Source organism: Oscarella lobularis, chromosome 17 (assembly GCF_947507565.1).
Source record: "Oscarella lobularis chromosome 17, ooOscLobu1.1, whole genome shotgun sequence".
In the NCBI taxonomy this organism is placed as follows: domain Eukaryota; kingdom Metazoa; phylum Porifera; class Homoscleromorpha; order Homosclerophorida; family Oscarellidae; genus Oscarella; species Oscarella lobularis.
Window position 1 is genome coordinate 989,442 of NC_089191.1, and position 24,107 is coordinate 1,013,548.

General features: G+C 50.2%; 8 protein-coding genes and 1 pseudogene across 11 annotated transcripts; 4 read left to right on the forward strand and 5 right to left on the reverse strand.

The window, feature by feature from the left end:
• Positions 1–2,682: 2,682 nt before the first annotated feature.
• Positions 2,683–4,731, reverse strand: LOC136197621 (omega-hydroxy-beta-dihydromenaquinone-9 sulfotransferase Stf3-like). Of its 2 annotated transcripts, XM_065987424.1 has the most exons (4): positions 3,165–4,731; positions 2,969–3,114; positions 2,815–2,865; positions 2,683–2,763 (listed from the first exon to the last, which is right to left on the reverse strand). In XM_065987424.1, exon 1 carries the CDS (start codon positions 4,725–4,727, stop codon positions 3,414–3,416), a length of 1,314 nt encoding a protein of 437 aa, XP_065843496.1. In that variant the 5' UTR covers positions 4,728–4,731; the 3' UTR covers positions 2,683–2,763; positions 2,815–2,865; positions 2,969–3,114; positions 3,165–3,413. The 2 variants fall into 2 exon arrangements, with proteins under 2 accessions (XP_065843496.1, XP_065843495.1); XM_065987423.1 differs by having other exon boundaries at positions 2,969–4,731.
• A 57-nt stretch (positions 4,732–4,788) lies between these two features.
• On the reverse strand, positions 4,789–7,663 carry LOC136197512 (uncharacterized). The gene has a single exon (XM_065987291.1). It carries the CDS (start codon positions 6,133–6,135, stop codon positions 4,822–4,824), a length of 1,314 nt encoding a protein of 437 aa, XP_065843363.1. The 5' UTR covers positions 6,136–7,663; the 3' UTR covers positions 4,789–4,821.
• A 25-nt stretch (positions 7,664–7,688) lies between these two features.
• LOC136197513 (protein rolling stone-like) lies at positions 7,689–19,441 on the reverse strand. Of its 3 annotated transcripts, none has more exons than XM_065987294.1 (8): positions 19,317–19,441; positions 18,130–19,265; positions 17,733–18,074; positions 15,535–15,603; positions 15,393–15,471; positions 15,144–15,328; positions 14,940–15,086; positions 7,689–14,891 (listed from the first exon to the last, which is right to left on the reverse strand). In XM_065987294.1, the coding sequence occupies exons 1-2, from the start codon at positions 19,425–19,427 to the stop codon at positions 18,510–18,512; spliced, it is 867 nt and encodes a 288-aa protein (XP_065843366.1). In that variant the 5' UTR covers positions 19,428–19,441; the 3' UTR covers positions 7,689–14,891; positions 14,940–15,086; positions 15,144–15,328; positions 15,393–15,471; positions 15,535–15,603; positions 17,733–18,074; positions 18,130–18,509. The 3 variants fall into 3 exon arrangements, with proteins under 3 accessions (XP_065843366.1, XP_065843364.1, XP_065843365.1); XM_065987292.1 differs by lacking the exon at positions 19,317–19,441 and having other exon boundaries at positions 7,689–9,236; positions 9,295–14,891; positions 18,130–18,304; XM_065987293.1 differs by lacking the exon at positions 19,317–19,441 and having other exon boundaries at positions 7,689–9,239; positions 9,295–14,891; positions 18,130–18,304.
• Positions 10,670–11,938, reverse strand: LOC136197568 (omega-hydroxy-beta-dihydromenaquinone-9 sulfotransferase Stf3-like). Its single transcript, XM_065987359.1, has one exon. It carries the CDS (start codon positions 11,936–11,938, stop codon positions 10,670–10,672), a length of 1,269 nt encoding a protein of 422 aa, XP_065843431.1.
• Positions 11,645–15,104, forward strand: LOC136197509 (uncharacterized). Its single transcript, XM_065987288.1, has 5 exons — positions 11,645–12,250; positions 12,307–12,657; positions 12,798–13,709; positions 13,759–13,878; positions 13,932–15,104. The coding sequence occupies exons 1-5, from the start codon at positions 11,996–11,998 to the stop codon at positions 15,012–15,014; spliced, it is 2,721 nt and encodes a 906-aa protein (XP_065843360.1). The 5' UTR covers positions 11,645–11,995; the 3' UTR covers positions 15,015–15,104.
• LOC136197510 (uncharacterized) lies at positions 15,122–18,157 on the forward strand (annotated as a pseudogene).
• On the forward strand, positions 18,253–23,042 carry LOC136197511 (uncharacterized). The gene is made up of 10 exons (XM_065987290.1): positions 18,253–18,474; positions 20,577–20,970; positions 21,036–21,093; positions 21,157–21,461; positions 21,509–21,676; positions 21,734–21,875; positions 22,107–22,254; positions 22,307–22,638; positions 22,695–22,823; positions 22,887–23,042. Exons 1-10 carry the CDS (start codon positions 18,275–18,277, stop codon positions 22,937–22,939), a joined length of 1,929 nt encoding a protein of 642 aa, XP_065843362.1. The 5' UTR covers positions 18,253–18,274; the 3' UTR covers positions 22,940–23,042.
• On the reverse strand, positions 19,505–20,497 carry LOC136197514 (protein rolling stone-like). Its single transcript, XM_065987295.1, has 2 exons — positions 20,405–20,497; positions 19,505–20,353 (listed from the first exon to the last, which is right to left on the reverse strand). The coding sequence occupies exons 1-2, from the start codon at positions 20,483–20,485 to the stop codon at positions 19,589–19,591; spliced, it is 846 nt and encodes a 281-aa protein (XP_065843367.1). The 5' UTR covers positions 20,486–20,497; the 3' UTR covers positions 19,505–19,588.
• A 147-nt stretch (positions 23,043–23,189) lies between the features above and the next one.
• Positions 23,190–23,981, forward strand: LOC136197063 (glutathione peroxidase 2-like). The gene is made up of 2 exons (XM_065986745.1): positions 23,190–23,340; positions 23,393–23,981. The coding sequence occupies exons 1-2, from the start codon at positions 23,197–23,199 to the stop codon at positions 23,819–23,821; spliced, it is 573 nt and encodes a 190-aa protein (XP_065842817.1). The 5' UTR covers positions 23,190–23,196; the 3' UTR covers positions 23,822–23,981.
• The last annotated feature ends 126 nt before the right edge of the window (positions 23,982–24,107 follow it).

Sequence of the window (24,107 nt, forward strand, 5' to 3'; positions counted from 1 at the left end):
GCGATTTCGTACTAGCGGCGAACTAGGTGTGCGAAGAACGACATTTTTGTGCGTGGGAAACCAATAATGGCGATATTTTGGTCCTTTTTCACGCGATTCAGTCGTTTCTTCCACTAGTTGAAGTGAAATTGCAATTCTAAAACGTTTCGATCGCGTCGATTCGACGGATCGTTCGTTTTACGCGAGAAAACCGCAATGCGATCGGAAAATCGCGCTATTTTGGTGCTTTCGACGCGATTCGGCCGTTTCTCTTCCTAGTCTAGTAGATTGTTGGGTTATAGAACTTTTTTGATTCATGGGATCGACCAATCTTTAGTTTTGGCCGAGAAAATTGCGAAAAAAAACTAACCGCCATCCTCCCCGCCGCCGCCCCCGCCCACCACACCCATCTTAGCACATTTCACTTGGCACCGGCGCAGCGCGCCGGTGCCCAGTGAAATATGCTAAGATCCTAACTAATATAGAACTACGTTCGTAAACTTCGAACGCAGTTCATAGAAAATCGATGCTTTTGTTCGAAATCTCGAGATGTATCGAAACTAGTCGTTCCAAAATCGATCTTCGTGGGTGCCGAGGGACTAATCGTGCCTAGAAAAGCCATTAGAGCGGCGATTTCGTACTAGCGGCGAACTAGGTGTGCGAAGAACGACATTTTTGTGCGTGGGAAACCAAGAATGGCGATATTTTGGTCCTTTTTCACGCGATTCAGTCGTTTCTTCCACTAGTTGAAGTGAAATTGCAATTCTAAAGCGTTTCGATCGCGTCGATATAACGGATCGTTCGTTTTACGCGAGAAAACCGCAATGCGATCGGAAAATCGCGCTATTTTGGTGCTTTCGACGCGATTCGGCCGTTTCTCTTCCTAGTCTAGTAGATTGTTGGGTTATAGAACTTTTTTGATTCATGGGATCGACCAATCTTTAGTTTTGGCCGAGAAAATCGCGAAAAAAACTAACCGCCATCCTCCCCGCCGCCGCCGCCGCCCACCACACCCATCTTAGCATATTTCACTGGGCACCGGCGCAGCGCCAAGTGAAATATGCTAAGATCCTAACTAATATAGAACTACTGTACGTTCGTGAACTTCGAACGCGCAGTTCATAGAAAATCGATGCTTTTGTTCGAAATTTCGAGATGTATCAAACTAGTCGTTCCAACATTGATCTTCGTAGGTTTCGAGGGACTAAGCGTGCCTAGAAAAGCCATTAGAACGGTGATTTCGTACTAGCGGTGAACTAGGTGTGAGAACGACATTTTTGTGCGTGGGAGACCAAGAATGGCGATATTTTGGTCTCTTTCACGCGATTCAGTCGTTTGTTCTCCTAGTTGAAATGAAAATGCAATTCTAAAGCGTTTCGATCGCGTGGATTCGACGGATCGTTCGTTTTAGACGAGAAAACCGCAATCGCGCTATTTTTGTGCTTTCGACGCGATTCGGCCGTTTCTCTTCCTAGTCTAGTAGATTATTGGGTTATAAAACTTTTTTGATTCATGGCATCGACCAATCTTTAGTTTTGGCCGAGAAAATCGCGAAAAAAACTAACCGTCATCCTTCCCGCCCCGCCCGCGCCCACCACACCCATCTTAGCATATTTCACTGGGCACCGGCGCGTTGCGTGCCGGTGCCAAGTGAAATATGCTAAGATCCTAATATAGAACTACGTTCGTGAACTTCGAACGCGTGGCTCGCAGAGAATCAATGCTTTTGTACGACACTTCGATATTTCTCGAAGCTAGTCACTCCAGCATCGATCTCCGTAGGTTTCGAGGGACTACGCGTGTTTAGAAAAGCCATTAGAGCGGCGATCTCGTACTAGCAGTAAACTGGGTGTGAGAACTTAAACGTCTTATTTCTGTACGTGCTCTGCAAGTACATGCTTAAGCGTTCTCTCCATACAAACAAAGATAGCTTCTATTTGTGTTTCAGATGTTGACTGCTTGACACTTCGTGAACACCAGCTTGAAGGTCAGTTTCTCTCCTCTTTATTTTTAAGGTACTTTCTTTGTTTCCCCGCCTGTCAATTGTTCTGCCGTGTAGTTGTTCCCGCAATCGGACGAGGCAGATGCAGTCATCCCTCTGTGGCCAAGAGCGATAAATAGGCCATACCTCTGCAGAGGCTATAGAGTTGCCTCCCCGCGTAAGGCTGAGCACTGGCGGGTAAATCAGTGACGCCCCTTGGAATTGCACCTGTGAGTGGACTGACATCCCAGCTGCCACTTTCACAGTCCAAGGCTCGGAGCCAAGAGGTTAAACGGGCTCACCCTCCGCGGGGGAGTATGGAGTGACCCCACGAGTCGTTAGACTCACAGCAGGTGCCCACCTGGCCTTCCCTGTTTGGGCGAGGGGGTGGATGGAGGAGAGGGAAAGCTACGTTTATTTGTTTATCTACATCCGGGATATTATAAATAAAATTTGAACATAGTTTCCCCTCTCCTCCATCCACCCCCTCACCCAGACGGGCAAGGCCGGGTGGGCACCTGCTGTGAGTCAACGGACTCGTGGGGTCACTCCATACTCCCCCGCGGAGGGTGAGCCCGTTTAACCTCCTGGCTCCGAGCCTTGGACTGCGAGTGGCAGCTGGGATGTCAGTCCACTCACAGGTGCAATTCCAAGGGGCGTCACTGATTTACCCGCCAGTGCTCTGCCTTACGCGGGGAGGCAGCTCTAGAGCCTCTGCAGAGGTGACGCCTATTTAACCTCTTGGCGACCGAGGGATGACTGCACGGAGGGAACACAGAGATGGCTGCATTGGAGACAAACATCTACATGACAAAACAATTGACGGACAAGGAAACAACAACGAAGTACAGTACCTTGAAGCTAGGGAGAGGCAAATAGACGTTCCAGCCGTGCCCAGCCAATATCTGAAATAACAGCAATGACTTTATCAGTTTTAGAAATTGCGCAGTTTTTAGTATGTATTAATAAATAAATAAATAAATAAATAAATGAAAGGACATGGCGTACTCCGGATTGCGGCGTTATTAGCGTTGTCTTTAGGCCCTTTTCATTGAAAACGCGAAAGAAATTCGACAGCAAAAATAGGACGTCGTACGCGCGATCGTCTCAAAGCATTGAAGTGCGTTGATTTCCAATTCAATATACGAAGATATCTGCAGAGTATGAAGCGTCCGAACGAAGCGAGATCCTCTGCTGTGCCTACGCAGTTGAGTGCGAGCTGGAGACGCCCTCGCCACTGAGAATTCTGAGCTAGAGAGCCCGACTTGGCGCGAACGGTAGCGAGGAGGTTTTCGACCGACGACGGAGGCTTTTTGACTAGTTGCATGTTTATTCGGCTAAGGTAAGGATCGATCGCGTTGCGGGAAAGAGGCTTAGAAGAAGGGAAGAGACGAGAACTGCGACACCGGCCATTGTTCGACTAATTGGTCACGTGATTATTGGCAACTATGAACTAAACAGAAAACATGTCACAATACTCCTTAGAGTCCCTTCGAATTTCCGCCGAGTCTAAACCAAAATCCTCTATAGCGTACACGTGCTTGCCTGCTCTGGCGCGCTTCGCCTTGTCCTCGATCAGAAACGCCGTCAGTTTGTCGTCCACTGCTTTCGTGTGCTCCATGCCGACTTCGACGGCAATCTTTCTACACACAGAAATGGGATCTCGTATGAAGTCATCAAATCTAACGTCGATAGTAGACTCGGGCATCCGCGGCGTTTGACGAACAAGCTCGTTCGTCATACGGAATACCGTCCTCTGCATACTTCGTCCCAATTTCAACGAATCGACTCGCGAAAACGAAGCGTTGTTACGGCAAAGAAGCGATGTAAACGACGCGACGACGTCGGCCGGATTCCGATGCATACGCACGAAACAAGCATCGGGAAAATGACGCAGAATGACGTCAGAAAACGGAGTGTGATGCGGAGCTTTGAGAACGAAATGAGACCGACGCCGATCGTTGGGACAAAATATCGACTGGATGACGTGCAAGTCTCTCTTGTAGAGACAATAGGCTCGATCCGACAGTTCCTCATATTGAGAAACAACGTCCATGAAATCGTCGCAGAGAACGAGCGGCAACGTCTCGTAGAACAGATACCTGTTCAGCACCTCGATGCATTCTTCGGGACGGTCGACATCAATCGGGTGAACGCTGTATGATAACGAGAGGACGGCTCGGAGAAACGCTTCCGTTTCGATGGAGTGACGTTTCGACGCCATTTTGATTTTGTGACGTAAATCGTCGAGCGATGACGCGTCTCTGACGTCGCTAGGCGACGCGCCGCCGAAAACGACTTGAGATACGGACGGACTAAAGGCGTCGGGATAAAGGGAGAGGAGATAATGGAGCAGCGTCGTTCCCGAGCGCCATAGGCCGAATATGAAGACGGGTCGATTCGTTCGATCCGGTCGAGGCGCGATGACGACTTCGGGGAATTTTTGCGCGATCGTTTCGGAGCATTGGAGTGAATTGATTTCCATGCGGAGAGTTCCGTAGAGAATCCAGCGTCCGAATGGGGTGAGGTCGTCTGCTGTGCGTACGGAGTCGAGTGCGAGCTGGAGACGCTCTCGCCACTGGGAATTCTGCGCGAGAGACGGCAGAAAGCCCGATTCGGCTCGAATCGTCGCGAGGAGCTCTTCTACCGACGACGGAGGCTTTGCCACTAGGTGAACGTTAATCCGGCTCAGATATGGATCGATTGCGTTGAGGAGAATGCGGAAGAGACTCAAAAGAAGAGAAGAGACGAACACTGCGACGCCCATTCTTTCTCGAAGTCACGTGATAATTTACATAAGTTGCACTTGTTTGTCAATACATCTCAAAACAACTAACAAACCAAAACGGCGCTTTAGGCGTCTAAACGGAAAACATTTCACAGTACTCCTTACAATCGCTACGAATTTCCTCTGCGTCTAGACCGAATTCCTCTAGCGTGTACTCGTGCTTTCCTGCTCTGGTGCGCTTCGCTTTGTCGTCAATCAGAAACGCCGTCAGTTTCTCTTCCACTGCTTTCGTGTGCTCCATACCGACTTCAATAGCAATCTTTGTGCACACAGAAATAGGATCGCGAGAAAACTCTTCAAATCGAAGGTCGATCGTACACTTAGGCATCTGCGACGTTTGACGAACAAGTTCTTTCGCCATGTTGCAAATCGTCGTTTGAACACTTCGCCCCAATTCCACCAAATCCACCCGAGACTGAAACGGAGCGTTATTCACTCGAAGAAGCGACGAAAGAGAAGCGACAACTTCGGCGGGATTCCGATGCATGCGCACGAAATAAGCATTGGGAAAATGACGCCGAATGACGTCAGGAAACGGCGTGTGATGCGGAGCTTTGAGAACGAAACGAGATCGACGACCATTTGCGGAAGTAATCGACTGCATGACGTGCAAATCTCTCTTATAAAGACGGTACGCTTTATCAGACAGATCCTTGTATTCGGAGACGAAGTCGGTGAAATCTCGAGCGCGAACGATAGGCAACGTTTCGTAGAATAAATAGTTGTTTAGCACTATGAGGCATTCTTCTGGACCGTCAAGTGCCGTGGGATGAACGCTGTACGGAATTGAAAAGATGCTTTTTGTGAACGCTTCGTGGGCGAAAGTGTACTGTTTCGAAGCGATTTTCATTTTTTGACGCAAATCGGCAAGGGACGACGCTTTTCTGATATCACTCGGCGACATTTCGGCGAAAACGGCGAGAAGTCTCGTGGGACTAAACGCCTCGGGATAAAGCGCTAAAAGATGATAGAGTAGCGTCGTTCCGGAGCGCGGTAAACCGAATATAAAAATAGGTCTATTACGTTGATCCGGATGCGACGTGACGACGACTTGAGGAAACTTCAGCGACACCGTCTCGAAGCATTGGACGGCATTTATTTCCAGAAGAAGATATCGGTAGATTGCTAAGCGTCCGAACGGAGTGACATCCTTCGCAGTGCGGAGGTAGTCAAGTACGAGTTGAACTCGCTCTCGCCACTGGGAATTTTGCGCCAGAGACGGCAGAGAGCCCGACTTGGCGCGAATCGTCGCGAGGAGTTTTTCCACCGACGACGGCGGCTTTTCGACTAGATGAATGTTCATTCGGCTCAGGTAGGGGTCGATGGCGTTGAGGAGGATGCGAAAGAGACTCAAAAGAAGTGAGGAGACGAGTACGACAACACCCATTGTCACTGTATTGCTGGCCTTCCACGTGGTCTCGTAGTCACCTTTTAATCTGTCTTGCGCCGTCCCATCAGATCAATCATTCGTACAATGCAGGTGTATCAGTTAGCACAAACACAGCGGCAGTGGTGGCGACACTGGCAGGGAAGGCCTTACTTATTTATCTACAGAAAGTGTATAAAGAATTGCGCTGCTAGCTCACATTCAACGCTTAGGCGTTAATTAAGAGGCCTAAACGGAAAACATTTCGCAGTACTCCTTACAATCTCGTCGAATTTCCTCCGCGTCTAAACCAAACTCCTCTAGGGTGTACACGTGCTTGCCTGCTCTGGCGCGCTTTGCTTTGTCCTCAATCAGAAACGCCGTCAGTTGGTCTTCCACTGCTTTTGTGTGCTCCATACCAACCTCGATGGCAATCTTCCTACACACGGCAACGGGATCTCGAGTAAACTCTTCAAAGCGAACATCGATAGTAGACTCGGGCATCCGCGGCGTCTGACGGACAAGTTCTTCGGTCGCACCGCAAATCCTCTTCTGAATTGTTCGTCCCAATTTCAACGAATCGACTCGCGAAAACGGAGCGTTGTTACGACGAACGAGCGACGAAAACGAAGCGACAACATCGGCCGGATTCCTATTCATACGCACGACAAGCATTGGGAAAATGACGCAGAATGACGTCGGCGAACGGAGTGTGACACGGCGCCTTGAGAACGAAACGAGATCGACGCCGGTCATCCGAACGAGCAATTGATTGCATAATAAGCAAGTCTCTCTGATACAGTCGATAGGCTTGATCGGACAGTTCCCTATATTGAGAGGCAACGTTTGTGTAATCGCAGCGGCCAGACATCGGAAACACCTCGCAGAACAGATACTTGTTCAGCAATCCGATGCATTCTTCGGGGCCGTCGCTATTCATGGGGTGAATGCTGTACGGATAGGAGAGAATGGCTCTGAAGAAGACGTCCGCTTGAAAGGCGTGCTGTCTCGACGCCATTTTGATTGTGTGACGTAAATCGTCGAGCGATGACGCGTCTTTGACGTCGCTAAGCGACGCACCGCTAAAAGCGAAATGCGATATGGACGGATAGAAAACGTCGGGATAAAGGGAAAGAAGATGATGGAGTAGCGTCGTTCCCGAGCGCCATAGACCGAATACGAAGACGGGTCGATTCGTTCGATCCGGTCGAGGCGCGATGACGACTTCGGGAAATTTCTGTGCGATTGTTTCCGAGCATTGGAGTGAATTGATTTCTAGCGGAGGCTTTTGTAGAGAATCCAGCGTCCGAACGGGGTGACGTCGTCCGCTGTGCGTATGAAGTCGAGTGCGAGCTGGAGACGCTCTCGCCACTGCGAATTCTGTGCGAGAGACGGCAGAGAGCCCGATTCGGCTCGAATCGTCGCGATGAGCTCTTCTACCAGCGACGGAGGCTTTCCCACTAGGTGAATGTTAATTCTACTTAGGTAGGGGCCTATTGCGTCGAGGAGGACGCGGAAGAGACTCAAAAGAAGAGCAGAGACGAGGACTGCGACACCCATTGTTTATCCAGCTGTCACGTGACTGCGTACAAGATATCAACATGCATCCAAATACGTAACAAATCAAAAAAATAAAAAACCGTTGAAGCGTCACGACTACGTCCACAAAAGAGCTCAGACAGCAAACATATCGCAATATTCCTTACAATCACTTCGAATTTTCTCGGCATCTAAACCAAATTCCTCCAGGGCATATTCATGCTTTCCTGCCTTAGCCCGTTGTGCGTTGTCCTTGTTCATAAACGCCGACAGTTTCTCATCTATCTCTTTGGTCTGCTCCATACCAGCTTGAATGGCAATCCTTCTACACACGGAAACGGGATCTCGAGAAAACTCTTCAAATTGAACGTCGATAGTGTCCTCAGGCATTTGCGGCGCTTGACGTACGAGTTCTTTAGCGACACTACAAACCGTCTCTGTCAAACTTTGGCCGAGTTTCGACAAATCAGACATCATCGCAGCGTTATACCGACGAAGAAACGAAGAAATAGAAGGGACGACTTCAGCCGGATTCCGATGCATGCGTACGAAAAAAGCATTGGGAAAATGACGCAGAATGGCGTCGACGAACGGCGTGTGATGCGACGCTTTGAGAACGAAACGAGACCGGCTATCGCGATCCGGCGAAGAAAGTATCGACTGATAGACGTGCAAATCTCTCTCGTAGAGACGATAGGCTCGATCGGACAGTTCCTCGCATTGGGCAGCAACGTTCATGAATTCGTTAGTACCGCGAAGGATAGGCAGCGTTTCGTACCACAAATACCTGTTCAGCCCCCAGAGGCATTCTTCTGCCGCGTCGACTTGAGTGGGATGAATTTGGTACGGACAGGAGATGGCCCATTGGAGGAGGACGTCAAAAACGAATGCGTTCGTCTTCATCGCCTTTTTAATTCTTTGACGCAAATCGACGAGAGACGTCGCCTTTTTGACGTCTCTCGGCGAGATTTCGCCGACGTCAAATAGAGCCGGCGTGGGACTCAAAACGTCGGGATAAAGGGAAAGAAGACGATGGAGTAGCGTCGTTCCCGAACGCCATAGACCGATTATAAAGATGGGTCGATTCGATCGATCCCCATGCGGTGCGATGACGACTTCGGGAAACTTCTGCGCTATCGCTTCGGTGCATTGGAGTGAATTGATTTCCTTGCGGAGTTGCCAGTAGAGAAACCAGCGTCCGAACGGGGTGACGTCGTCCGCCGTGCGCATGCGATCGAGTGCGAGCTGGAGACGCTCGCGCCACTGCGAATTGTGCGCGAGAGACGGTAGAGAGCCCGAATCGGCCCGAATCGCCGCGAGGAGATCTTCTACCGACGACGGAGGCATTGTCACAAGGCGAATGTTAATTCTTCTTAGATAGGGATCGATTTTGTTGACGAAGGTACGGAAGAGACTGAAAAGAAAGGAGCAGACGAAGACGGCGACGCCCATACTGTCCACGCGCCGTTTGCTGACGTCACTAACTGAGTTACGAGATTCCTGGAAAAAAGGGGGTCACAGTAGTATAGCTTCTATCCGGCAGCCACGTGATGTTGCGGGGTGTCATCTTTCGTGCAAATTCGCTTCTTAATTAATTAATTACAGAAACTTAGACAGCGAACATTTCGCAATATTCCTTACATTCTCGTCGAATCTCTGCTGCATCCAAACCGAATTCTTCTAGAGTGAACACGTGCTTGCCTGTCTTGGCCCGTTGTGCATTGTCCTCGTTCATATACGCTGACAATTTCTCATCCATTGCTTTCGTATGCTCTATACCAGCTCGAATGGCGATCTTTCTGCACACGGAAACCGGATCTCGAGAGAACTCTTCGAATTGAACATCAGTAGTGTCTTCAGGCATCCGCGGCATTTGACGGACAAGTTCTTTAGACGTCACGCAAACCGTCTTCTGCCAACTTCGTCCCAATTTCAACAAATCGACTCGAGAAAACGTGGCGTTATGTTCGCGAAGAAGAGAAGAAAGGGAGGCAACGACTTCAGCCGGATTTCGATGCATGCGTACGAAAAAAGCATTAGGAAAATGACGTAAAATGATTTTGACGAATGGAGCGTGATACGGCGATTTGAGAACGAAGCGAGACTTACTATTCGGAAAAACGATCGACTGCACCACGTGTAAGTCTCTCTTGTAAAGACGATAGGCTTGATCGGACAGTTCCTCATATTGCGAAGCAAAGTTGATAAAATCGTGACCTTGGATGAGTGGCAGCGTTTCGTAAAACAAGTACCTGTTTAGCCCCCAAACGCATTCTTCTGCAGCGTCAACATGAATAGGATGAATGCTGTACGGAATGGAGAAAAAGCCTTTGGCAAAAACCTCAGATCCAAAAGCGTACCGCTTCGACGCTATGTTGATTTTTCGACGCAAATCGACGAGAGATGACGCTTTTTTAACGACACTCAGCGACGTTCCGCCGAGAAAAAATAGAGACGGCGTGGGACAGAAAACCTCGGGATAAAGCGAAAGAAGCCGATGGAGTAAAGTCGTTCCCGAGCGCCATAGACCGAATATAATGATTGGTCGATTTCGATCCGCGTGCGGTGCGACGACGATTTCGGGAAATTTCTGCGCGATCGTTTCGGTGCATTGAAGTGAATTGATTTCTAAAAGAAGGGTTCTGTAGAGAATCCAGCGTCCGAACGGGGTGACGTCGTCCGCTGTGCGGATAGAGTCGAGTGCGAGCTGGAGACACTCTCGCCACTGCGAATTGCGTGCGAGAGACGGTAGAGAGCCGCCGGACTCGGCTCGAATCGTCGCGAGGAGCTCTTCCACCGACGACGGAGGCTTTGCCACTAGGTGAATGTTAATTCGGCACAGGTAGGGATCTACTGCATTAAGGAGGGCGCGGAAGAGACGCAAAAGAAAGGAAAAGACGAGCAAAACGACACCCATTGTTCACGGAGGCGAGGGGCGTTACACACATACTACGCATAGCAATCCCGTCTGGCGACTTCCTGCTGACGCTAGTTAACTCTTTACGCGATCGATAATTTAGACGCCAAATTTTCTGCAATACGCATTACAGTCGCGAAGAACATCTTCGGCGTTTAGGCTGAATTCTTCCACCGTGTATTTGTGCGGTCCCGCTTTGGTTCTGTTGTTCGCGTCCTCTCGGAGATATGACGTCAGTTTCCGAGTCGTCGATTCGGTGTTTTCAAACCCAATCTGACACGCAATTCTTTGACACACGGCCACGGGATCTCGAACGACTTCATCGAACCTAACATCTAACGAACGTCCAGCCGGCAGCGTTTGATTGACAAGTGCACGTGTCAGACACCGAATCACCTCCCCGCATTCCCGCCCTATTTCCTCGCAGTCGACCTCCCAAAACGGAGCCTGCGTAGCTCGAATAAGCGACGCCATCGACGACGCAGACTCGACCGGATTGCGATGCAGGCGAACGAAAAAAGCGTCGGGAAAATGATGCAGAATAATATCGGTGAACGGGGTGTGATACGGAGCTTTGAGAACAAAACGCGACTGATCGACGTCGTCGAACACGGACTGAATCACTTGCAAATCTCTTTTAAAAAACTCGTACGCTCGGTGAACTAGCTCTCGGTAGCCGACGACGACGTCGATGAAATCGCGACCTCGATTGAATGGAAAGTTCGTATAGAATAAATATTTGTTGAGCACGGTTTGACATTCTTCGGGTTCGAATACGCCGACGGGGTGATGACTGTACGAAACGTGGCAACCGGAGTCGAAAAGAAGTTGCTGCAAGAAACCGAATCGCTTTGAAGCAACTGCTATTCTTTTGCGTAGATCGTCTATTGAGGACGCTTTGCAGACATCATCTGGCCTAATGCCTCCTAATTGGGACAAGCTACCGCTGACCGCCGCCGCGTTAGGATACGAAGAAAGTAAACGATGCAATATAGTCGTTCCTGAGCGTGGGAGTCCCAGTATGAATACGGGTCGATTTATAGGCGATAGCATCACTTGGGGAAACTTCCTGGGAATTGATTCGAAAGATTTCAGTGCGTCGATTTGCGAGCGTAGAGTCTGGTAGGACAGCCATCGTCCAAACGGTGTCATGCGCTTGGGATTCTCTTTCGAGAGGAAGTTAAGGACGTGTTGCATACGCTGTCGCCAGTCGCGACTGTATGCCACAGTCGGAAGAGATACCGATTTTGAGGAAAGGATTTCATCCACTGACGACGGTGGCATATCCAGCAGACGGAGGGGATTGAATGCATTGACAAACCAGCGAAATAGACGAAAGAGAAGAACGAGAAAGTACTCAACAGCCATCTTTGCGGATGTCGTTGTCCGGGCAATCAGCCGTCTCGTGAGATCCTCTTGGCTACAATGAAGTTAGCGGCAGCGTTTGTTTCTTTACTCCTCTTGTGCCTTCAAGCTGAAAATAGTGCTTCAGCAACACCCGACCCCATTCCAAGTTTCACCAACGTGCAGCTATGGCCTTGCACTGGGGGCGTTTTTACGATGAGACAGCAGTGGGAAATCGTGTCGCAGAGCTATCCCAACACTCACATTCAGCTCAAATACGACCAAAAAGTGCTCGACATACTTGACTACAGTAACACAACCGGAGCAAATCTTCAAGTAAGCAGAATTGGACTCGGTAGGCCACTCCCCACACGCTCCGCCCACTTTTACAGGTCTTCGTTCCCACGTCGACCCCTTGGAATCAGCAGTTTATGTACAATACAACGTCTGGCGAAATTGTGAGCTTGATGAATAAAATGTGCGCCGAAGGATTCGATTCGGGAATGGCTTTCGGCAATAACGTCGCTATGAACACGTGCACCGGCAAGCCAAACCAGCAGTGGCTCTACAACAAAACCGACATGACGTTTCGCTACGGAATGAACAAATCGATGTGTCTCGACGCTGGACCAAATGCAAACTGCAGCATCAGCCCTTTCAATACGTTCCCTTACTGCAACTCCAGTGTCGATGCCGAAACGCGAGCAAGAGATTTAGTTTCGCGCCTGCAGACCGGCGAAAAGGTTCAAATCTAGTAAAGTTGAAACGCGACGTAACGATCCTCGTGAGATTGGCATTTTCGTCACGTGCGATACGTTACGTCACGTTCGTACGCCCATGTAGGCAAAATAGTTCGGTTCCTAATTTTTGCTTATTTGAGTAGGTGCAGAACATGCAGAACTCCAATCCTGGAGTGGTTCGACTCGGCGTGCCCCCGTTTCGCTTCTCCGAGTGTCTTCACGGCGTTCTTAGCGGTTGCGGCGCGGCGTCGGGAAACGACAGCACGGGATGCCCGACGTCGTTTCCCCACGCTCTCGGCCTCGCAGCCACATTCAATCACACGCTATGGACCATGGCCGGGAAGACCGTATCGACCGAGGCCCGTTCGCTGCACAATCAAGGCGTAACCGGAATCGCGTTTTGGGCGCCGGACGTCAATCTTTTCCGCGACCCTCGTTGGGGGCGCGGTCAAGAGGTACCCGGCGAGGACCCCTTTCTCTCGGCGGAATACGTCGCCCACTACTCGACGGGACTCCAGTCGGAAGACGATTCAAAATACTTAAAAATCGTCTCCACGTGTAAACACTTCAGCGCGTACGATTTGGAGAATTGGAATGGAACGGACCGATTTCATTTCAACGCTCAAGTGACCGAACAAGATTTGGTCGACTATTACTGGGTGCCGTTTCGGAGTTGCGTCGAACGAGCTCGCGTTCAGTCGATCATGTGCTCGTACAACGCCGTCAACGGCGTGCCGAGCTGCGCGAATTCGCTCTTTCAGAACGAAATCGCGCGAGGCGAATGGGGATTCGACGGGTTCATTGTAAGCGATTGCGGCGCTATTGGAGCGATTCAAAACGATCACCACTACACGTCGAAAGAGAACGATACGTGCAAGGCGGGAGTTCTAGGCGGTTGCGATCTGAATTGCGGGTCGTTTTATGGGAAAAATCTCGAAGCGGCTGTCGCCGACGGTAGCGTGCCGGAGTCGGCAATCGACGAGGCGTCGTATCGTATATATAAGGAATTTATACGGCTTGGCGAGTTAGATCCTCCAGAACTTGTCTACTACAGGGTAGGATAATATCAGATTCTAAACTTAATTTTTAAGTGAATGTATTTAGGGTTTGGGGCCCGAGGTGGTCGATACTCCGGAGGCACGTCAACTCGCCTATGAAGCCGCTCAACAAATGATTGTCTTGCTAAAGAACGACGGTAACATTCTCCCATTAGATGCAACTAAGGTGAGGCTAAAGCCGCGCGCGTAATTGCGTCAGAAGCAACGTCGTTACTTTAGATTAAGACTCTCGCCGTCATTGGCCCTCACGCCAACGCGACTCAAGATCTGTTGAGCAACTACCACGGTACGAACACTCTAGTCAATTCTCACTCTCCACTCCAAGCGCTCACGGCCATGCTTGGAGCGGACAAAATCAAGTACGCTCAGGGATGCCAAATTGACGTCAACGACACGTCGATGATCAGCGACGCCGTCGCCGCCGCTAAAGCCAGCGACGCCGTCGTCGTCTTTCTCGGCATACATCAAAAGCAGGAGCGAGAGGGTCTCGATCGTACGACACTAGATCTACCCGGTTCTCAAAACGATCTTATAACGGCAGTACACGGTGCCGGCAAGCCGACAATCGTCGTTCTCATAAACGGGGGCCCACTTGCAATCGAGTGGATACAGCAAAACGTTCCTGCTATTGTCGAGGCCTTCTACCCCGGCGAAATGGGCGGCGACGCCGTAGCCGATATACTCATGGGCAAAATTAGTCCCGGCGGACGACTACCGGTCACATTTTACCCATCAGACTTTGTCAATAAGAGAAGCATGTTTGACATGAGTCTCAGCGACAACGGCGGCATCACGTACCGTTATTACACGGGGAAACCTCTATGGGAATTCGGCGACGGACTATCCTATACGACATTCTCCTATAACTGGTCTTCGTTTCAGAACGACGTAGTCTCGTCCTACACTACAGATGAAGCTGTTGATAGTTCGCTTAACTATACCGTGGTTGTAAAGAATACCGGATCTATGACTGGGGACGATGTCGTGCTTGCTTACCTTATGAGTCCTCCGTATCCTGGCGGTCCTTTGAAGGAGCTCTATGGCTTTCAACGCGTTCATCTCGCTCCGGGCGAGTCGACGACGGTTCATTTGACCGTGCCCCCGCAAGTGCTGGCAAGTGTCGACGTCGAGGGCGTTCAAGCGGTGAAAGCCGGACGCTATCGCGTCCGGATAGGGCAACTAGAAAAAGAGTTCACATTGGTTGGAAATGATCGAGTGCTGTTCGACCTGAAAGCCATCAAAGAAAGGCACAAGATGAAAAATCCCGATTTGATTTCTCAATGGGACCTCTTCACTCTTTGAAACATTTCTTTCATTGCCTCTATTTTTTTAAATGTTTTTTTTTGTTTGTCCGTCTGTCGCGCATTTGCTCTACTGTACGTACGGGAGATACTGGCTGTGATTCGATAATGTTTTCTACTGCTTACGCACTCTCTGTCATTTCTGTCTTCAGCTGCTCTGCACTTATAGCCAGTTCTTCCCAGCCTGTCGATCCTATTCCACCATCAACGAATGTTCAAGTGTGGACTTGCTCTGGGGGCGTGAGCCAGCGATGGATAACCAAAACTGGAAGCTACCCCAATAATCACATTCAGCTCGCGGTTGACACTAAAGTCCTAGACATAAACGGGTGGAGCAATGACACCGGAGCCAATGTTCAGGTATACAGAATGTGCTCACCACGAATGAGTAGCTACGCTACGCCCCGCCCCATTCAGGTTCACACTCCAACTTCCAAAGGATGGAATCAGCAATTCATCTACAATACAACGAATGGAAAAATACTAAGTCTAATGAACAAGTTCTGCGCTGAAGGACTCGCCTCCATGTCATTTGCGGGCACGAACGTCGTGACGGCAAAGTGCACGGGCCGATTGAACCAGGCGTGGTTCTACAACAAAACGGACCAAACGTTTCGCTACGGAATGAACAAGTCCCTGTGTCTCGACGCCGGTTCGAGCGTGAACTGCAGCGTCAGCCCACTGAATAAGTACCCCTACTGCAACTACACCCTCGACGCGGAAACGCGAGCAAAGGATCTAATATCGCGTCTCCAAACAGCCGAAAAGGTAAAACCGCCTATACATATATGTACATAATTGATTTTGCGACGATGTTTCATCAGGTGCAAAACATGCAGAACCGCAACCCCGGCGTTCCTCGCCTAGGCGTGCCGACGTTCCGCTTCGGCGAGTGCCTCCACGGCGTTCTTAGCGGATGCGGCGCCGCGTACGGAAACGACAGCACGGGCTGTCCGACGTCGTTTCCGCACGCACTCGGCCTCGCCGCCACGTTCAATCGCACGCTGTGGACGATGGCCGGTCGAACGGTGTCGACTGAGGCGCGCGCCCTTCACAATCAAGACAAAGCCGGCGTTGCTTTTTGGGCGCCCGATGTTAATCTGTTTCGCGATCCGCGCTGGGGTCGAGGTCAAGAGGTGCCCGGGGAGGATCCCCTTGTATCGGCCGAGTACGTCGCTCACTATTCGACGGGGCTACAATCGATGGACGATTCGAAATATTTGAAAGTCGTTTCGACTTGCAAACATTTCAGCGCGTATGACTTGGAGAATTGGAATGGGACGAATCGGCAGTACTTCGACGCGCGAGTCAGCGATCAGGATTTGGTTGACTATTATTGGGTGCCCTTTCGAAGTTGCGTCGAACGGGCCCACGTCCAGTCGATCATGTGTTCGTATAATGCGGTGAACGGCGTGCCGAGCTGCGCCAATTCGCTATTCATGAACGATATTGCTCGCGGGGAGTGGGGGTTTGACGGGTTCTTCGTGAGCGACTGCGGCGCAGTGCACCCACAACTACACGTCGAATGAGAATGACACGTGCAAGGTGGCCGTTTTAGGCGGATGCGATTTGAATTGCGGTAGCTTTTACGGGGAATATCTCGAGGCAGCTGTTGATAACGGAAGCGTGCCAGTGTCGGCAATCGACCAATCACTGTACCGCATATACAAGGAATTTATTAGGCTAGGCGAATTGGATCCACCTGAATTAGTTACCTATAGGGTACGATGAAGAGAAGTTAAGTCTGTTTAAAAAAACTTTTTTCTTCAGAGCTATGGACCAGAGATGGTCGACACGCCTCAGGCACGTCAATTAGCTTACGAAGCCGCTCAGCAAATGATCGTTCTACTCAAAAACGACGGAAACGTTCTTCCTTTAGATGCAACAAAGGTTCGATATACCGCGCCATCAGAAGAACGTTTCTCATCGCGCCGATTTTTAGATCAATACCCTCGCCGTCATCGGTCCCCACGCAAATGCGACCCAAGACATGCTGAGCAACTATCACGGAACTAACACTCTAGTCGACTCTCACTCTCCCCTCCAAGCGCTCACGGCCCTGCTCGGAGCCGAAAAAATCAAATATGCCCAGGGATGCCAAATCGACGTCAACGACACGTCAATGATTAACGACGCCGTCGCCGCCGCTAAGGCCAGCGACGCCGTCGTCGCCTTTCTCGGCATACATCAAACGCAGGAACGAGAGGGCGTCGATCGGACGACACTCGATCTACCGGGATCGCAAAACGATCTCATCAAAGCCGTTCACGCCGTCGGCAAGCCGCTTGTCGTCGTACTCATAAACGGCGGCCCGCTGGCAATCGAGTGGATAGCGCAAAACGTCTCCGCCATCGTCGAGGCGTTTTACCCAGGCGAAATGGGCGGCGACGCGATAGCCGATATTCTGATGGGCAAAATCAGTCCCGGCGGACGAATGCCCGTCACGGTTTACCCGTCGAACTTCGTCAAACAGAGGAGCATGTTTGATATGGGTCTGAGGGACGGTTACGGCGTCACGTATCGTTACTACGAGGGAGAGGCTCTATGGGATTTCGGCGACGGACTATCCTACACAACGTTCACCTACGACTGGTCTAACGACGAAGTTTCGTCGTCGTCGTCGTACACAACGGATGACGTCATCAACAGTCCCATTAACTATACTATCGTCGTTCGGAATACCGGGTCGATGACTGGAGACGAGGTCGTGCTTGCTTACCTGAATGGTCCTCCGTATCCGGGCGGTCCCGTTCGCGAGCTCTTTGGATTCGAACGAGTTCGTCTTCGTCCCGGCGAGTCGGCGACTGTTCATTTCTCCGTGCCCCCGCCCATTCTCGCCAGTGTCGACGTCGACGGTCGTCAAGCAGTGAAATCCGGTCGCTATGGCGTCCGCGTAGGGAAATTGGAAAGGAAATTCGATTTGACGGGCGAGGAGAGAGTCCTGTTCGACCTGGCGGCCGTCAAACGACGACAAAAGAATCCTGTGATGATTTCAGAGCGAGTAGACTTCGTTCCATGAGTCATTCGCGGTCTTATTTCGTTCTTAGCCGCGTTGTAGAAGCTGTATAGAAAGCACGCGGTCGGGTCTCGTAACCTGACGTCACTAGGAACGTCACCTTTCTCCCGCTTCATCGACAGCGACGTAAAAACAACGCGAAGGAGGCACTCGTTCGTCTTCTATAGTACCGTCGTACGGCTTCCAGGAAACTACCGTTTGAGATCGATGAATGCGCAAGCGTTGGAAGCGTCGTAGCGCGCGCAATGGCTCCAATGTGGCGTTCTCTGTTTCTTCTCGTTTCTTCTGTTCTCGCGACGTCCTCGTCACTCGACGTCGACACGCGACTGGCTATCGTGCCCAATCGAATCGGAAACCCCGACGTGTACTTCGTCATCGCTCGACGAAACGACGGTCGCGTCATCTCGTGCCAATCATCGGTGAAAGGCGGCACTTCGTCTCCATGGTAAGCGAACACATGCATAAATCGCAAAAAAAGAATTAAGTCACGGCTAATTCATGCTCGTTCGCGTCTTCAGTCTTCGTCACCAAAGTCTCGTATTCTCCCGCCTCGCGATGTTTATAGCATCTCCCAGCTAGAAATTTTCTAAGCTTGTAAAATCCAAAAATTATCGAATGCGTAAAGGGAATAACCAGCAGCCCCGTTAGAACGATAACGATTGCCGCCTGTCCGGGATGGTGTCCATAGTCTAAAATAGGATAAATGAACGTGTTGTTGCCAAACCCAGTGCCGCCGGCTTTCCAGTATATCACCGAGAAAATTATGTAAACCGTTCCCATGGCAACGGGCTGATAGAAATGTAACAATCGAATGGGCGTGGCGCCGAGAAAGAGATCGACGATTGCAAAGACGCTATTGAGCGTGTGCATATTGACGTCGACTTCGACGGGAATCCCGTAGTCGGGATTGTAGACGAGACTCCAGTAGAGAACGGTGACAATTAGGGCGATGCAAAAGGCGACGTTCTGCAGAACCCATTGAACGCGATAGTACCACGGCAAGGGCGGTCCCTCGACGTCGTCGTTCAACCGGTCGCGACTTGCGAGGTAGAGACGATGCACGGCCGTTCCCGTCGACCAGACGAAGTAGAGCGTTAGAATGAAAAACGCCCAGTCGGTCAAATAGATGAACCATTTGATGTTGTCGCTGCTCGGCTCCACTCCCGACCAGACGCACCAGATGAAGAGGTCGATGGAGATGAGGGCCTTGTAGATGACGTAGGCGTACTGGGCGAACTGACGAGAAGAGATTTTGAACGAAAAAGGCCGGAGGCCCCCCTAACTCACCTTTTTCTTGTCCCAATGCGACTTTGCGAAATGGCTGGGACGGGGATAGTCGTGCATGAGAAAGTTGCGACAGCGCAACTCTTCGCGCAAAGAACTACAGATGCGCGACATGGCGAAAATCACGTGATGTGCCGAGCGTGACGTAGCATACGTTTAGGATGTACGCTTATGCGTACGTGGGGTATATGTACTTTCTCATCTTTAGTAGCAACAGTTGCTGCAGTCCTACACCTGCACTACATGAACAGATAAAACTTTACGTAATTTATTCATTATAATGGTGATAATGCCGTCAACTGAACGCTGCCGTCGTCGTCAGACTGACTTCCGCTATTACACATCGTCGTCATGGGGGCGGCGGCGGAAACGCACTCAGTAGCGCGAAACCAACCGTAGAGCACCAACTGAATAGTCGGTATTCCAACGAGCACAGAAACGACGATACAGGCGGCCGCAATCCTCGGCCTTTCGCCGTAGTCGAGCACAGCGTAAACGTAGGGCCGACCGACGGCATTCGTTCCGCCCACCGTCCAATAAACCACCGTGAAAACGGCGTACACGACCCCAAATAAAATCGCGTACACGAAATGAAAAATTCGTACGGGACTTGCGACCAGAGTCGCGTCGACGAGAACGAAAAGAGCGTTGAGCGCGTGCAAATTGACGTCGAGAAAAACGCGCCCATCGTTCGCCGTGGGATCGTAAACGAGCGACCAATAGAGAACAACGACGCACATTGCACTGTTATAGGCGACGTTTTGCACGACCCATTGGAGTCGATAGACCCACGGCAACGTCGACGAGTCGACGTCGACGTCGCACGGGCGCGCTCGGGCGACGACGATCGCGTAGTGCAGCGCTGTGGCGCCCGATAGAAGAAAATAACTCGTTAGAGACGTGTAGGCCCAATTCGTAACGTAGATAAACCACTTGGCGTCGCCGTTCTTCTCGTGAAAACCCGACGCTATTAGCCAGGCGAGACAGTAGACGGCGACGAGTATTTTGTACGTCGAGAAGGCGAACGGATCGAGTGACCACTAAGGGGACGGTTTTTTAGTTGTGACGGGCCTCGAGAAAAGAAAGTAGACCTTTGCTCGCACAAAGTCGAAGCGATTCGGATGGTCGCAAAGAAAGGCTGACCAGCGAAATTCGTCCCGGAGCTTTCCCATCGCGGTCGAAGGGGGAGATAGATAATGGGAGGAGGATGTTAGGAAGGAATGTTGACTTGGTGACTATAAGCCCATCCCCCCCCTCTGTTAGGGATTCTCTCCAGGCGCTTCCCAACGGGACAGCGTCGTCGAATCCGGTTGCCGTCGCCGTTCCGTCGACGAATGCCACGCGGATATTCGTACGATCGACTAGCGGCCTCGTCTTTACCGCCGTTCAGACGACAGTTTCCGGCGCGTTTTCCTCTTGGTCTCAAGTCGGAAATCCTGTGCCGTCGTCTAAGGCGTCGTCCGACGGCGTCGTCGCGACAATCGCCGCTCGCAATCGAATTACCGTTTTTGCACGATCCGTCAAGGCTGATGGAACGTCGAAGCTGTACTGGAGCGTGTCGTCGGATGGAGAATCTTGGTCGGATTGGAGAGTCGTCGGCGGGGATAAGGAGTCGTTGAAAACGGATGCGACGGTGGAAAGGAATACGTTTGTAGATGTAAGGACAGCAATGTTTTAATTATTAGCAGTCTTTTTTTATAAAGAATATAACTATTAATTTAGAGGCTTGAAGCGTTTGCTGTTATGTCAGATGGTCATCTCTATCACACGTGGCAGACAAGTGAAATTAAAACTATAAATTCCTTGCCTATTAATTAACCGCGTCTACGCGTTCTTTTCTCAGGTGATACTTCGTGGCACGATTGGGACAAGTTGTGGCTCATTCAGCCTTCTTTCACTTCTGTTCCTATTGTCACTCGTCGTGGCGGCGAAACGACGTTCAACGGGATCCTCGAAGTGTTCATTCGCGGCGATTCCGACGGAGTGCTCTATCACATTTGGCAGACAACGTGCGATAAGGTCCAAAACCCGTGGGGACCGTGCACCTGGGGCGCCTATTCGAAAATCAACGACCGTCAGCCCGTTCCCGCTGATAAAAACAATCCTAATCCGTTGACCGTGGCAAAGAATATCCATGAATCCAATGAGGTTAGTTGTCAGTAAGTGCAGCCTTCTATGTTGTGATTTTTTTGAAGGTATTCTCTGTGGACGAAAAAGGCCAACTGTGGCACGTTTATCAAGTGGAACAGGGTGGTAGCTGGAAGGAGTGGAAAAAGCTCCATGACCAGTCCGGAAGTTCGGTTACATTTTCCTCAATGGCAACCATAGTATTAGACAGTTTTAAATGGTGGAGAGCCTATGGGGTAAGACGGAAGAAATATTGAACGCGAAGATGTCAGAATAGAAGTACGTCTTTGTAGCTAAATTCGAGTTTGAGTCTAGTCACATATCAACAGCCCCACTCATTTGCCTTGTCGCCGTCAGCGTCTGTGCCGTCTGGAAAGAACGTGACCGTTTCGTGGTCAGTACCAGAAGATGAAGCGACGAACCAAGACTGGATAGGTTGAAAGAAGAAGATAGAAAAAGACTACAGTAAAACCTCTCTTAGCGGACACTCTGTTTAGCGGACACCTCCTAATAACGGACACCAACCGTGGAACGGATTGATCATTTTACACTAGCAAACCCCCTTAGAGCGGACAACCTTTCTATAACGGACAAAAAACGTGGTCCCAAAGTGTCCGCTATTGAGAGGTTCTACTGTACATACAGTAGATGATCTTTATTTTGCAGGAGTCTATCCGCCCGGTTCTGATAATTACGACTATCTGGATTTCGTCTATGTCAACGGTGGCCAAAATCCAAAATATAATCCAGTTCCAAAGGGCAGTGCCATCCTATCATCTGTCCTTCCCAATGGAACGTACAACTATAGATATCTGTGAGACCCAGTATAGATCATCCCCTGACATATATAAGATATTTCTTAATAGGGTTAACAAGAAATATCTTGACGTCATGTCCGGTTCGTTGACCGTCTACGGCGCAAAGGAGGACGTCGAGTGGGTGCAGCTCTATCGCGGTCTCGCAATTGGGCTTGGCGTCGAAGCGAAAAACCTATCGGATTGCGTCAAGGACGGCAACGACACGTTCGAAACGTTTCGCGCCGCTTTTATTGCCTTCGAAGATCGCGACGTCGTCAAGGGCTTGGAGCTGATTGGACAGGGGCTCAACGATTTGAAAATCGCTTTGAAGGCATGCGAAGAAACGGCGATTGCCGAAGCGCTCGAAAAATTCATTGAGGATTTGATTCAATGCACGGAAGGTAAGATAAACGGGGGCCCCCCCCTGGGGGAGGGGAATAAAAAATGAATTCTATAGGGAGTTGTACTGCTTTTTTGATTGATATCGTGGATGGGGCCCTGAGCATTTTGTACGAGCGTTTCTATGAAATTTACGGCGACATACGCGGCGCAAGCAACGCGGCAAAATTCGGGGCTTACGTACAAGGTAGTAAGCGCAAAATTTCGTCACTTGCACAGCTAATAATAATTATGTATTTTTTATTTGCAGAGGGGATTTGCATTGGTCGCGTCACTGCAGCCTGCATTGAACCGCCCAGTTAATTTTTTTGCTATGTAATCTCTGCAGACACTTGAAATGCTGCTTTGTTCTTTTAGCTGGCTGCCATGTTTTTTTTTAATTTGAGTACAGTTGATCCTCTTGTATCCGAACCATTTGGTTTGAGAACGCTGTGATATGCAACTGAAGTTATTCAGTCAAGCCTGCTGAATGTCAGACCATCGATAGACGAAGTCACGCACGTGTCACGCCACCTCACGCCACCCTCTGGGTGATTAGCGCACGCAAGCTAAAATTGTTTATGTCTGGTGTTAGATCGTTTTTCGACCTCGTTGCTCGCTCTCTGGCCGGCGATTCAGTCGCCTTTTCCCGCTATAAGGGAAAGGTCGTACTGGTGGAGAACGTGGCGACCGGATGAGGCACGACAACGCGCGATTTTACGGAGGTACGTCGAGCAGGCTCTAAACCGATACATAGGACCCCATTTTGCGATGCAGATGAACGCTCTTATGGATCAATACGGCTCGAGCGGCTTTACGACGGTCGCCTTTCCCTGCAACCAGTTCGGTCATCAGGAAAATTTCAAAGGCGAAGAAATCATGCGCGCGTTAGAGAACGTCCGACCCGGAAACGGTTACGTTCCCAAGTTCGACATGTTCGCCCGGTGCGACGTCAACGGCGAAAATGCGCATCCGGTTTTCGAGTTTTTGAAAGAGAAACTGCCGCAACCGTCGGACGACTCGCTCTCTCTTATGTCCAATCCGAGTCTGATTATATGGAGACCTGTTTGTCGAAACGACATCTCGTGGAACTTTGAGAAGTTTCTCATCGATTCCAACGGGGAGCCATTTCGACGCTACAGCCCCCGATTTCACACCAAGGATCTGGGCAAAGACATTGAGCACCTGCTGAAGAACAAGCAGTAATGCGTATGTGTGGGTGGATTGAATTTTTTAATTGCCTGGTCGGCGCGTTTTGTATGATCGTGGTACCGTAAACCGTCTCGCGAGAGGGGCCGTACTGCGTGATGTAGTGAGACCGAAATCAGGTGTATAAAAATTCGTCATTGCACACTTTTGAAAACGAGAGTCTGGTGTTTTGAGCATTTATGCATACCTTCAATTGTATTGTATTAGCAAGCAGTCTAGCAGAGTGTATATTCCGAATCGACTTGGCTTGCTGAAATCGGTCATTTCTGATGTGTATCCACCT